This window comes from Excalfactoria chinensis, chromosome 9, assembly GCF_039878825.1.
Source record: "Excalfactoria chinensis isolate bCotChi1 chromosome 9, bCotChi1.hap2, whole genome shotgun sequence".
Lineage (NCBI taxonomy): Eukaryota > Metazoa > Chordata > Aves > Galliformes > Phasianidae > Excalfactoria > Excalfactoria chinensis.
In genome coordinates this window covers 17,177,177-17,189,126 of record NC_092833.1, presented here as the reverse complement: position 1 = coordinate 17,189,126, position 11,950 = coordinate 17,177,177, and the positions used below count along the sequence as shown (strand labels likewise).

Genomic DNA, 11,950 nt, shown 5'->3' with positions numbered 1-11,950 from the left:
TTCAGTAGTAATATACAAAAACTAAAGAACAAAGAAGGTGAATAAGACTATCCTTATGGGGAAAACAAAAAAAGAAGTTATTTCACATAAGATATAAGGTGTAGTTATGCAAGAGTTACAGGAGAAATAGGACAAGGATACAAGAATGGGGTAGCTATCCAAGAGTTCAAAGGTAGGCAGCTGATCAAAGGTTAAATACAAAAAGGAATTACTGTATTCAAGTTGAAGATAGGACGCGTTAACCTAAATAGATGTTTGGCTTCAATTAAAACTCTTGGAAAAAGCTTTTGTGCTGTGGGTAAGTTCTGAAAGTCAAGCAAACTTTTTTTTATGACTTGAAATGTTATATGGAAAGAGAGAGAGAGATTAGGCTATCAGTAAAGGATGGGATATCTCAATTTTCATTTGAAAATGCTTTGAGTTATAAAAGGTAGAGGGCAGAACTGATTAGATCCATTTAAAATTGCAGTGTGTAGAGGTGCCATGAAAATATTTCCTTTTCTCAAGTTAGAGGTGGAATAGGTAGAACTCTTAAAAGCATTTTCTCAAGACTGATAGCAGCATAGAGCGAACAGAAGGCAAAGGCTTGCAGTGAAAATGAGAAAAGGAGGAGCTGAGGGAGAGATTAGCTCAATTGTGAGAGGAATTTCATTAAAGGAATCAGATGAAAACTTGTAGAGAAAACAAGAGCTGCCTGGTATGAAAAATAACAAAACATGCATCCTAAGCATCACCGCTTGCTTTAAAAGAAAATGATTCTGAGAATATTGAATAGCAACAAATTAATCTGAGAGTTTGTATATGCACTACAGGATGTTCTGTTTTCTTTTCATTCATTATTGAATACTGTGGGGAAAAAAAGAATTTTGAAGTGTCAGAAAAGCCCGTGATTGACCCTGCTGGAAGAAAGTGACTAATTCAGGTTAGGCCTTCAGACATCATCTTGATGTAAGGGCAATCCACAAATACAAAGAATTGGAAGGATGTTGCATCATCTGGTGTACTCCCATCTTGCATGTCTAGTCCATGACTACCCCTAGGTTTGAATGTTCAAACTTATGTAACACTTGAGCATTTTCTATGTTACAGGGTAGATCCTCCAAGGCCTGCTCTTCCCATTGCAGTAAACAAAGCTACAGGCCTGGAGGAACTCACCTGGACCAAGCGTGCATTAGTTGTCTCTAGTTTTTAGCAGCACAATTGCTCCTACTGAAATAAGATTGGAGGTGAAACTGATACCAGAGGTAGTGCAAATGAGAGCAAGAAAATTGCTTGTGGAAAAGTGCCAGAGCTCACAGCCTCTCATCTTCTTCAGTGGGATTTTATGTGGCAAACTGACCTGAACAGGAGCACGATGCCTCAGGATGCCTCCAGGCTGCAGCTTGTTCCTCTCTTCCAGTGAGATCAGGTGGGACTGTGCTCAGGGGGCAGATCCGGCACTCGGTACATTGCTGCTGATATCCCTTGGCTGCACCACACAGCAGGAGAAAGGATGATAATTCAGCAACACCTTCCAAAAGGCCAAAATATATATATTAATATATATAATATATTATATTTATATAATATATATTATATATATATATATATAAATAAAAGCACCATGAGTACATGCTAGTCCACAAGAACCAGAAGCATTGATAAAAGCCATTGTTTAGGCAGCACACGCTGTAACAGAGCAGTAGCTGAAATCTGTAGCATCTGTCATCTCCCCAAACAGCAATAATGTCAGGTGTGACACTGCAGGAATTGACCCTGCAGCCTGGAGGCTGAGATTCTGACCCCCAAGTATCCTGGTAAGACAGCTATTTTGCTGCTGTGTCCATAGGTTTTAAGTCAGAATGTGTTTAAGGTAACTTACCCTGTGGTTATTTCTGGGCACTCCTCTGAAAACATCCTCCAGCCACTTGTCTGGCAAGGATGTAATTTACAGACCCGTCACCTCAATAGCACTCACCACGTTATGGTTTCTAGGAAGAAAGCTCCAAGCTATTTCCAAGCTTGTACTTCATGTGTTTTATTGCTGAGGAATCCTTGGATTCTTCTACCTTAAAAGCATCAGAAATGTAATTAACTCTGAATACCAGTCATTGCTACTGCCATGTAACCATATTTAAAATATAAACTACTAACATGAGCCTTGCAGATGAGTGCACACAGGTGCAGTACACTTGCTGCTTCAGAATTAGGCAGGAAAAAGGCTAAAATGAATACACACTTCTGCCATTTCTCTGCTTTCAAAGACTACATGCAGCCATTTCTTAGTGGGACAGAAGGGAACCCCAACAAAAGCCCTACCCACTGCTCAGTACCCACTGCTCCCTTATAGAGATAATATAATTGTTCATCTTTAAAAAGAATAATCTGGACAGATCTATTTAACCACCATTAAGAACAGTTGCTGTACTTAGCTAACTTTTTTTCCTCATCCTCTCTGCATCCAAACACACCTTGTGCCAAGAATAATTTTTACTGCAAGCTGTCTCCATCCTGTCTGTTGATCCTCTGCTAAGGGCTCTGACCATTAGGCTGAACCGTTATAATGACTCTGCAGCCACCTTTAATGTGCAGAGATAAAGCAACACAGAAAATATAAAGACAAGAGAATGTAGGAGGGGGAGGACTAACTTTTTTGTGAAAGACCTGTGTTTTTAAAGAAGTCTGTAAAGAGAAAATTCCCTGTAAGAGGTAACCTTTCTATGTAGCTGTTAGCTCTTTCATCCCACGTCTGAAAGCTTTTAACACTGTTAATATTGCGAACATGGTAGAGAAATGAATTCCGGTGTAGGGGATCAAAGGTACCAATGCATGAGCTTTTGCTTGAGGGTACCTAAAACAAAACTAGTAGACAGAAAAGGGAGACATGGACTTGTAGTCACCATGATTAATCTTTGGCCTTTATGTTCTGGACCGATAGACATTCAGTACCTACTAAGATCAAGCACGCAACACAGCAAAAAGGTTGAACAGACTGATTGAGGAATTCCAATGGTGGAATTAATTGGTTTTATCTATTTTCTTAACTTCCACATTAACAAGTGGCTGGTACTTCCACACTCTCATTTACCTGCCTGAAACCATGATTTATACACATTCTAGCCTTTTAAGTAAAGTCAGTTAGCATTACCAAGACGGTACACAGCCACTTTCCCACACCATTTGCACACTGAGATTAAGAAAAAAATAATAAAACATTCAGTTCTCCCAGTCACACAGCTAGGAGACACAGTTTTATGATACCCATCAGCCTGTTACTTGACCTTGGCTCGATCTCAAAGCTGTGTCTCTTTTAGTCTAGTCAGTGAAGCTGTGCCCATGCTATGACCCACATCAAAGACAGGAGGTGGGTACTATCATGTACCTGAAAGGCCCTGTTCTAATCTTACTGTCTTCTGTTGTAGCCCCCGTGATACCGGAAAGTTCCTGAACAAAAACAACACAAGCAAAAATAAAAAAGAACTCACTAATGAGGATCTCTGCTTATTAACAGTGAAATAAAAGATAAATGTGTAAATATATATGTTTATATGCATATCATTACATATGTAGAGAGCTCTTTATAAATATATAGACGTGTATACATATAGATAGAATTACATATGTTGCTATTAGGATGCACACACACACACACACATGTATATATGTAAGTATCTAAATGCGTACTCTCATGACATCTTTCTGAAAGTTCAGTTATGCATCTGACACCAAGACCTCTATTTAAATGCTCAGAGTTCAACTTCCAGGCTGATAAGGAATTAAAAATACCTCACTAAGAAGCGAATTTTCTTATTATCCACCTATACAATGGTGCATATAACAAAACTAGGTACTATTGTAGAGCAGGGAGACATGTTGTCCAGTATCCCATTCCTGGCCCAGTTTCTGACCAGGATGCATGTCAAATGGTGTTTTGAATATACCCACCCATTTCCAGCAGTCTGTTGGGTCTTTGGTGCTATTAATCTCTTGGAAGTCAGAAGCTAGTCTTCCTACACTCTTCATAAAATACTCTGATACTTAAATACTGGGAAAAATTGTGCTGAGAAATTTAATATACCAAACATATTTATGACTTCTTTCAAGCATAGTTTCCTCTGATTTATTTTTTTTTTTTTAAAGCGTGCCCAGAACAGTAGCCAATAAAGTTAGGCAAGATTTCTGAAGGAAGAACTTCATATCTTTCTGGGAAGATGCTGTGCCTTCAGTAAGAATTTTCTAGCAGAATGTACTGCAACTGACAGCAGGATTACATCAAACCTCAGGATGTTGCTATGGTATTCTACAAGTAATTTTTTATTTCTTTTTAAGTGCTAGAAAGTCAAACTGCTCAGGGAAAGAGTCAAAAATTGATCCGCTGGGAGAAGAGATAGGAAAAAAATATATTCTTTGTTAACTGAGTTAGGGACCAGTAGTGGCACATGAGCTTACCCAGCCTGGCATTATTTTGCTATATAATTTGATGATTTATTAACTCCAGAAATCTTAGCTTGCCAAAAAAGAAAAAATTTATGACTCTTCTGCTTAAGCAGAAAGAGCTCTTTGTTATCCATGATTGTTGTTCAGGTGCAGGGAAAGCGGATGGCAGATAACCAGTTCTAAATCACCAAAGAAGGGTGATGGTCACAATCCAGCTAAAGAAAGATTTTCTCACCTCTCCCAAGGACCCAGGCTTGCTGAATACTTCAAAAGGAGGGATCTCCAGGTAGAGACCCTTCCCTTGTGGCAGCCAGCCCTTAAATGAGACTTGGAGAGAGGCAGAACCTGATTCCACCTCTTCCAGTCATATAGGTGAATTGCTTTCACCTGTGCTCCCAGGGCTGGCTGTGTCCCTTCGCCAGGTGCTTGATCATTGGTTCAGGCCATGACTTAGCAATTCTCATACACCAGGGTTTATTTCTTGCCCTGGAGCTGTACCTGGAAGGGTTTTGAAGACTGGGTACACTGCATTCATTCTCTGAACCACTGTGCTTCTAAGATGCATAGAAAGGGCAGACTCAGCCAACTAAATTCAGTCCCGTAAGTACACAGATCATCTTATAAGATGTTGGCTACTTGGCTGTATTATCACAGAATTTCAAAGCAAAGAGCAGCTTTTAGATGATTTTTAAGCACAGTCACTAGAGATTACTACTACCTCTGACAGCAGTTTATTTCCATCAAATTTAATTGTAAACATGCTGTACCAATCTGTTTAGATCATATGCTGCACTCTTGGGATACAGAAAGCTGTTAACATGAATCGCTATTATAGTAAACATACAGCATTAACTTCAGTGAAACAAAACTCAGTCTGATGTCTGTTAGCTAACCTTGAAACTTCAAGTTTAATTCTGCAACTTCAGCACCAGGGAACACAAATGACCATCTGAAGTAATACAAAATATTGGAATGACTGTCACAGTTCCTCGGTACCTCATAGATCAGCAACTGGCAACACTGTTCCATGCTAAATCCAAAATCCGAATGCATTTACTTTGTCTGCCCTTAAATACACCTCAATAGTTGTGCTTACATGGGGAAAGTTAAAATCAAGAGGACAGAAGAATGGACAGAGTTATGCCCCAGCTGCATGCAGAATGCCAATGGAACTACATTTGTTCATGAAATTGAGAAAGCATGAAGTCAGCCAGAAATTCTTCTTAAACAAAACACAGGATTTTATGTTCAGATTTCTGTTTTGAAAGATGACACACTGACATGCTATACTGTTTAAAACATAAATTTTTAATTATATGGAGAGCTTATACTTAGTTTTCAACAATACTAAACCCAGTCTCTCTTAGACACGTAATACCTTGATAAGAACTGAATACAACATGTTTTTAAAGTACAATGTATTTTGAGATGCCAAAGTGGCAGGATAAAAACCGAAAGCCAGTTCTAAAACAACGACAAAAATCAGCGGTGTGGCTGATGCTATCGTGCAGGCTTTTTAACTCCATTGCACTGTGTAGCTTTGTCCTAAATGAAGTTGAAGCTGGGTGACTCTCAAGACCTGCAAGGGAAAAGAAACAATCCAAAATTAGTAATTATACCTTGATGCTATAGCAATTGGGTGTTGGTTTTTTTCAGTATTCGTCAGAATACAGTGTGTTTTCAATAAAGATTTTTTATAAAGATTTTAATAAAGATTTTTTTTTCAATAAAGAATTTATTCTTCTTCCTTTTTTGTGCATGTGCGTGTTTTGTGTCATTGGTCATCTTAAACAGCATGCATTTTGTATTTCTGATTCTGATATGAATATTCACATATAAATAATGTATATTTAAACGGCAGCTAAATCTCCAGAGGTTTAAATGCACACATGCAGTTGTGAAGGTGTTGTTACACCAAAACCAGTATCTCACCTGCTTGGTGCTGTCATATGACAGAACGTGAGCTGATGGAATTATCACACCATTCTGCGTTACATTCACCTGCTGAACATTGGTGGGCACACCCAGGACTTTAATTTCAGTAAACACCAGGTTGTTTGGATCACTGTAGCCGTGATGCTCAACCTTGATCTCCAAACCATTCTGAAAGGAAAAAAGAACCAAATAGGATGTGGTCATTAAGCTGTTACAAGTCCACCTGAGTCAATTGTCTTCCTCCCTTTCCATGTGCACAATGACAGCTGTCCAGACAAACTTGTCCTCTGTTGGCACAGAGACCTCTTCTCAGCATCTGCTATGCCTGATCCAGGATTAAAAGACATTATTTCATCATTCTGCATGCCACCATTTCATACTTTTTATTGAACTGACTCTGGTTCTGAGTAGGGCCCAAACCTCTCAGATCCAGTGGAAAGAATTCTATACTAATAAGGACTGTTGCTCATGGGAGTCCCTTTGCTTCCCCATTGGAAATATGTCTTCAGAGGAAGAAAGGAATGTGGAAAGGGGGAGAAATTTGTATCAGCAAATACAAAAATAGAAGTCTCTTAATGTTTCAGAGATGTTCAAATGTCTTTTTGTTCACCTTTTTTTTTTTTTTTTTTTTTTTTTAAACTTCCTTTCTTAATGCAAAAATATTGGGGATGGATTGAAAATCATTACAGACCTAATGAGATACAAGTGTGAAATGGGGGCAACATTTCCTAGATCAGTTGTTGTGATTTTAGGTAGATTAAGGGCACACATTTTCTATAGAGTCTTCTCAGTTCCACCACTGGGTCTCCAAAGGTCATGTTAAGCTGCTCAGAGAGGGTTTCAGCTGGTTCACAGCCCTTGTGTGGGCCCATGAAAATGTGCTATGATATGCTTCTGTATATTTAATGCATGTGTGGTGAGGCTATTTATTTTAGCGTGAGCATTTCTTGTTGGTCGATTCAGGTTCTCTTTAATTAAGCATTTTCTTACCAGCTTTCTGCGAGAGCAGGAAAAGGTGCATTTATTTTATAATCTCTTTGCAGCTACAAATAGTGACTATTAGCAAAACACACTTCTGTTCCTCGCCAATTAACATCCAATTACATGATAAAGACAGAATTAAATCAGAAAGAACAGCTGGCATAAAATAATCAGACATTTTAGCACCCTGGTAGTTGAATGAAATAAAGTCTGTTTTCTATTACAATATTGAGAAAAAAGAAGAAAAATAGTCCATATAATTCCTGATATTCAGCCAGTTATAATAAGTATTGAAAACCAACATCCCAGAAATGCCAGTACTTAAACACTTCACTGTCACCCAGGAGTCCAGGTCAGACTTTCTGTGCTGGAGAGTCAAGAGAGAAAGCTATCCCAAGCCATAAAAGTGATTCCACACCAGCCTATGAACAAAGCTGCAGCTGGGATGAAGTTACTTTCCTGGCTCTGCCATCAGGCTGCTCTTCATGAGGATTTATATCATGGCAAAACTTACTGTCCCCTATGGGACGCCAAGAAGTTTCCGTAGTATGGGTTGAATGGAATCAGCACAGTCATCCTAGGGTGCCTGCCTGCCTAGGATGTTATTACAATCCCATTTTTACCCTACTGAATAAGATCTAGTCTGTCATCTAATATTAACGTTAGGGAAAGATATCTAAACTTCAGATACTGATAAAGAAAATATTGACAGTGAGAAGTATAACCATCACCTAACATAACTATTTTGAAACTTGGAGCTAACATTACCTACCTGCTGAGCACTGAATGATGTGAGTAGGTATGCACCATTTTCGTATGCATCTGACAAAAAGAAAGAATAAAATAGAATGTATTCACGGTTCCACTTAGTTATGTATTGTAATAAAATCAATTCAAGAAGTACGCTTATATGCTCCTACCTGTATATCTTTGTATATATATTTATATATAAAGGGAGCAATACAGTATTTGCACAATAGATGTTTTTAGATTGGGAATACTTTCTTGTTGACTGTGTGCTATTTGAATGAGGACCAAGGTAAGACAAAAAAGAAGGCAAACAAACACCAGTAGGAGGAGGCTGAGACTGCTAAGAGTATGTTTCTCACTGAAGGTGGCATGGGAGTCATTTCCCAGCTCCATCTCCACGCACTGTCTAATTACATACGATCAAGACGGATGATCACATTGATGCTTCCTTGAAATCACTGTTGTGTATCTTATCAAGACTGTTGTTATTTAGCACTAAAAGAACTCAGTGTAGTGCTGGTGATAATAGGCAGTGCAGACTCTGCCTTTCCAAACTACAGCAAAAAGATCACAGAGATCCATAATATTCTGTGTTACTTGTTGTAATTTCAGGTAACAGCTTATTGTTACTATAGGGGTAATAGGCTCTGCATAGACAGGATAAACAACATGTAAATATCTCTTACCTGAAGACAATTTAGATTTAAAAATACTGAGGAAACTAATTAAAGCTTTCCACATTGCCTATTATGGTGCTTGTAGGTTTGAGAATAAATCCTTGTTATAATGTGCTTCCCTAGGCTCAGGAAGCCATTTCATTTATAGAAAATATTAATCCTATAAATGATAACATTCTATGGTTTCAACCAGGAACAAAATCAGTTTGCTAATTAATGCCAAAGTGGAGCTTTAATTTGAGTTTTGTCTCTGAAGACACTCTCAGATAGGGCCTCCAGAAATGGGATTGCTTTGGCCAGCAGCGTCTGGGCATCCTGTCACACAACCCTCACACCTGGGAAGGGTTTTTATGATGGCAAGGAACATCATACATACCAATGCGAACCCCATCATCCCAGTACAGCTGTCCTTCTGCAAGCAGGCTGTCATTCAAAGCAGCAGTAATTCCCATCGGGTTTTTCCGGCTGTGAAGAACAGAATCGTTTTTCCTCAATTCTATCAGTTATTCCCATTTCTTCTCTCAAGTATTAGAAATACTGCCTGCCACTGGACTGGTCTCTAATACTCATATTTTTGATCCCATAGTATTACAAATAGATCGTTGGGATGAAGATGAAGAGAGAAAGCATCCATAAAGCTTACATAGCTTCTTTAAACTATAATAATAATGATACAAAACAGCACAAAACTGTATTTTAGTTTTCCAGTTAATCTTATCATACCTGAAATAGGTTGTATTAGCAGGTTCTTGCCAAGCCAGGATGTAACCACCTCGGATATGAAGATTGATATGTTCCAAAGGAGCTGGTAAAACTCTGTATTCTCCCCTAGCATTAATAACTTCATCCTATTCATGAGAAAATAATAGAAGACGTCCTCTATTGAATTACTTGTTTTAAAGGATTTTTTTTGAATGAAATAATCTTTTGTTGTTGTTGGGGTTTTTTTCTTGTTTGTTTGTTTTACTCTAGGTGATGGTAGGTGAACAAAGGTGACTGTTCAAATGAAATAGAAACTTCAGTTTAAACTGGGGGAAAGAAGGAGGAAAGGGGACATTCGGGGTTACAGCATTTGTCTTCCCAAGAAGCCACTAGGCTTAAGAAGGCGTAGCTGTTATATTACCAGGAACTGATACTAAAAACAAGTTTGTAAAAGGGAAATAGAGACTTTAGACCCCACCGTTACCTGAAGAGAATTGTAAAGAATGCATGGAATTTTGAAGATGACTTACTGTGTGGTAATCATACCAGCGGGCATTGGGTATGTAAGCATTCACTGTTACAGCACCCTGGAATTAGAGACATATTTTAGGGAAGTTAAAGCAAAAAGGAAGCTTAGCTAAAGAGATTTTAAAGTTTTCATATGCACTTAGGTGCTTCATGACATACCGGAGTCATTACAGGGCTGATGAGCAGTGCAGGTCCCCAGAGGAATTGCTCAAATATATCCCAGGTTGCTCTTTCTTGTGCAAACCTGCAAATTAGTAGAGCCATGATTAGATGTTGGGTGTTAAACTTTTCCAAAGTGTTCCCTCTTTAAGACATTTATTTTTGGTAATTTAATTTACTATTCTCAGTACCTACTATTTCCTCATCTGTATTTATTGTGGTATTAATGGTAACTGAGAGGTGATTAAATATGTATAGTTTATTTATCTATTTCCTTTTAAATACCTAATTAATCTTTGCCAAGTATGCATAAAGATCCTAATGTGAAAATCATTAGAGAAATGCAGACTACTGCTTAGCTTATTTCTTTTTTCCCCATTAGTTTGGCAAATAGATTTTTCATTCTATCTAGATCGCAACATTCAGAAGATCAGTGTTGCTGAGGAGGTATCAGCAACAGCAAGCAGTCTGGAAACCACTTTCAGATTTGTAACACCTTCACCCTGGGCATGTGGTTTGGAAAAATCAAGACAATGCATGTAACCAACTTGATGTTTCTCAGCCAAGAGGAACATACGTATACTAGACCACATCTAGTATGTGTAGTGCAGAGTTGGGCCTTTACAGGCACTGCTCATCCTGATCAGAAACAAAGAAAGTTTTGTGTCTAATAATATATCTTTTCTGATTCACTCTATCAGTTTGGGCAGCAAAATAAATAAATAAATATAAGCTTTTCCATGCATACCTCTGGCTTATAGCAAAAGTCTCTGTATACTTTACTTAAAGTTATTGTCTGGGTTTTATTTTACGTATGTTCACCATCAGCCAAAACTTTGTTATTGCTTTTTGCTCAGGAGGCTAAGGGTCAGCTTTAAGAGGCACAAATAGAATCATAGAATCGCCAAGGTTGGAAAAGACCTAGTCCAACCACAATGAATTCCTCCTAAACAAATACACGATTTTGCACTTTTGTTCAAGTGACACTCAATGATAAAAGTTCATAATCACATTTTGTACATTTTTAGGGAAAAAAAAAAAAAAAGGGGGGGGGGGGCTTTAGCTAACAGAAAACTGCCATTAAGAGGACTGTAGTCCAGAAATTGTAGAGAAAATTCCTGATGAGGAGGGCAAAGAGCTACACTTACTCATGGAGTATGGGGCGGACCACAGTACTGCCATGGGCATGGGCCTCATGCATTAGGGTGTACAAATAGGGCAACAGGGTGTATCTGATATTCATCACATGCCGGGAAATGTTCACAAATGTTGAATTCCAGGAAGCAGGATCTTGCCTCTAAAAGATAGGAAACTATTGTTATTCAGATTGGATTGTTGTGTTTAGACCAGCTATTAAAAAAAAAAAAAAAAAAAAAAAAAAAAAAAAAAAAAGTCAAAGAATTTGTTTATATAAATGGACTTCATATCTAGCACCTCTTCCATTTTTCTACTCTCATGACTTCATATAACCTATTAGTAGCAGTGGTAATTACCAAGGATGTGTCAAAATCAGCATAGCAAGATAGAGATGAGGAAATCCTAGAGTTCTTTGCAAATTCCTCGGTCTCAGAAATAGAGCACCTCCATTTATTTGCTCTTCATTAAGGGCTACGCAACAGCAAGAACAGTAGGTATGACTGTCATCTCAAAGAGGGAAAACTAGAAGGGGGGAAGATAAGAAAAACCTGTGGGGAGTACTGGAGAAAACGTTTCATGCAAGTTGTCCTAGAGGCACAACACATCCTGTGTGCGTAATTCATTACCCCTCTCTTCTGCAGGGCAGCACTCAGAACTTGCAGAAA

General features: G+C 38.3%; 1 protein-coding gene and 1 long non-coding RNA gene across 2 annotated transcripts in view; both read right to left on the bottom strand.

The window, feature by feature from the left end:
* Window positions 1–1,345: 1,345 nt before the first annotated feature.
* On the bottom strand, window positions 1,346–4,697 carry LOC140255947 (uncharacterized). Its single transcript, XR_011904618.1, has 3 exons — window positions 4,652–4,697; window positions 1,958–2,048; window positions 1,346–1,510 (listed from the first exon to the last, which is right to left on the bottom strand). It is a non-coding gene; the product is annotated as an uncharacterized lncRNA (long non-coding RNA).
* Window positions 4,698–5,792: 1,095 nt separating this feature from the next.
* The window catches only part of SI (sucrase-isomaltase), a 75,655-nt gene continuing 69,497 nt past the window's right edge, over window positions 5,793–11,950 (bottom strand). Inside the window, exons 46-53 of the mRNA XM_072344453.1 lie at window positions 11,297–11,445; window positions 10,149–10,233; window positions 9,992–10,048; window positions 9,483–9,607; window positions 9,136–9,224; window positions 8,105–8,154; window positions 6,349–6,519; window positions 5,793–5,995 (exon numbers count right to left, since the gene is read on the bottom strand). Coding sequence (XP_072200554.1) covers window positions 5,933–5,995; window positions 6,349–6,519; window positions 8,105–8,154; window positions 9,136–9,224; window positions 9,483–9,607; window positions 9,992–10,048; window positions 10,149–10,233; window positions 11,297–11,445 — 789 coding nt within the window. The 3' untranslated portion in view covers window positions 5,793–5,932. The remainder of the gene's footprint in view (window positions 5,996–6,348; window positions 6,520–8,104; window positions 8,155–9,135; window positions 9,225–9,482; window positions 9,608–9,991; window positions 10,049–10,148; window positions 10,234–11,296; window positions 11,446–11,950) is intronic.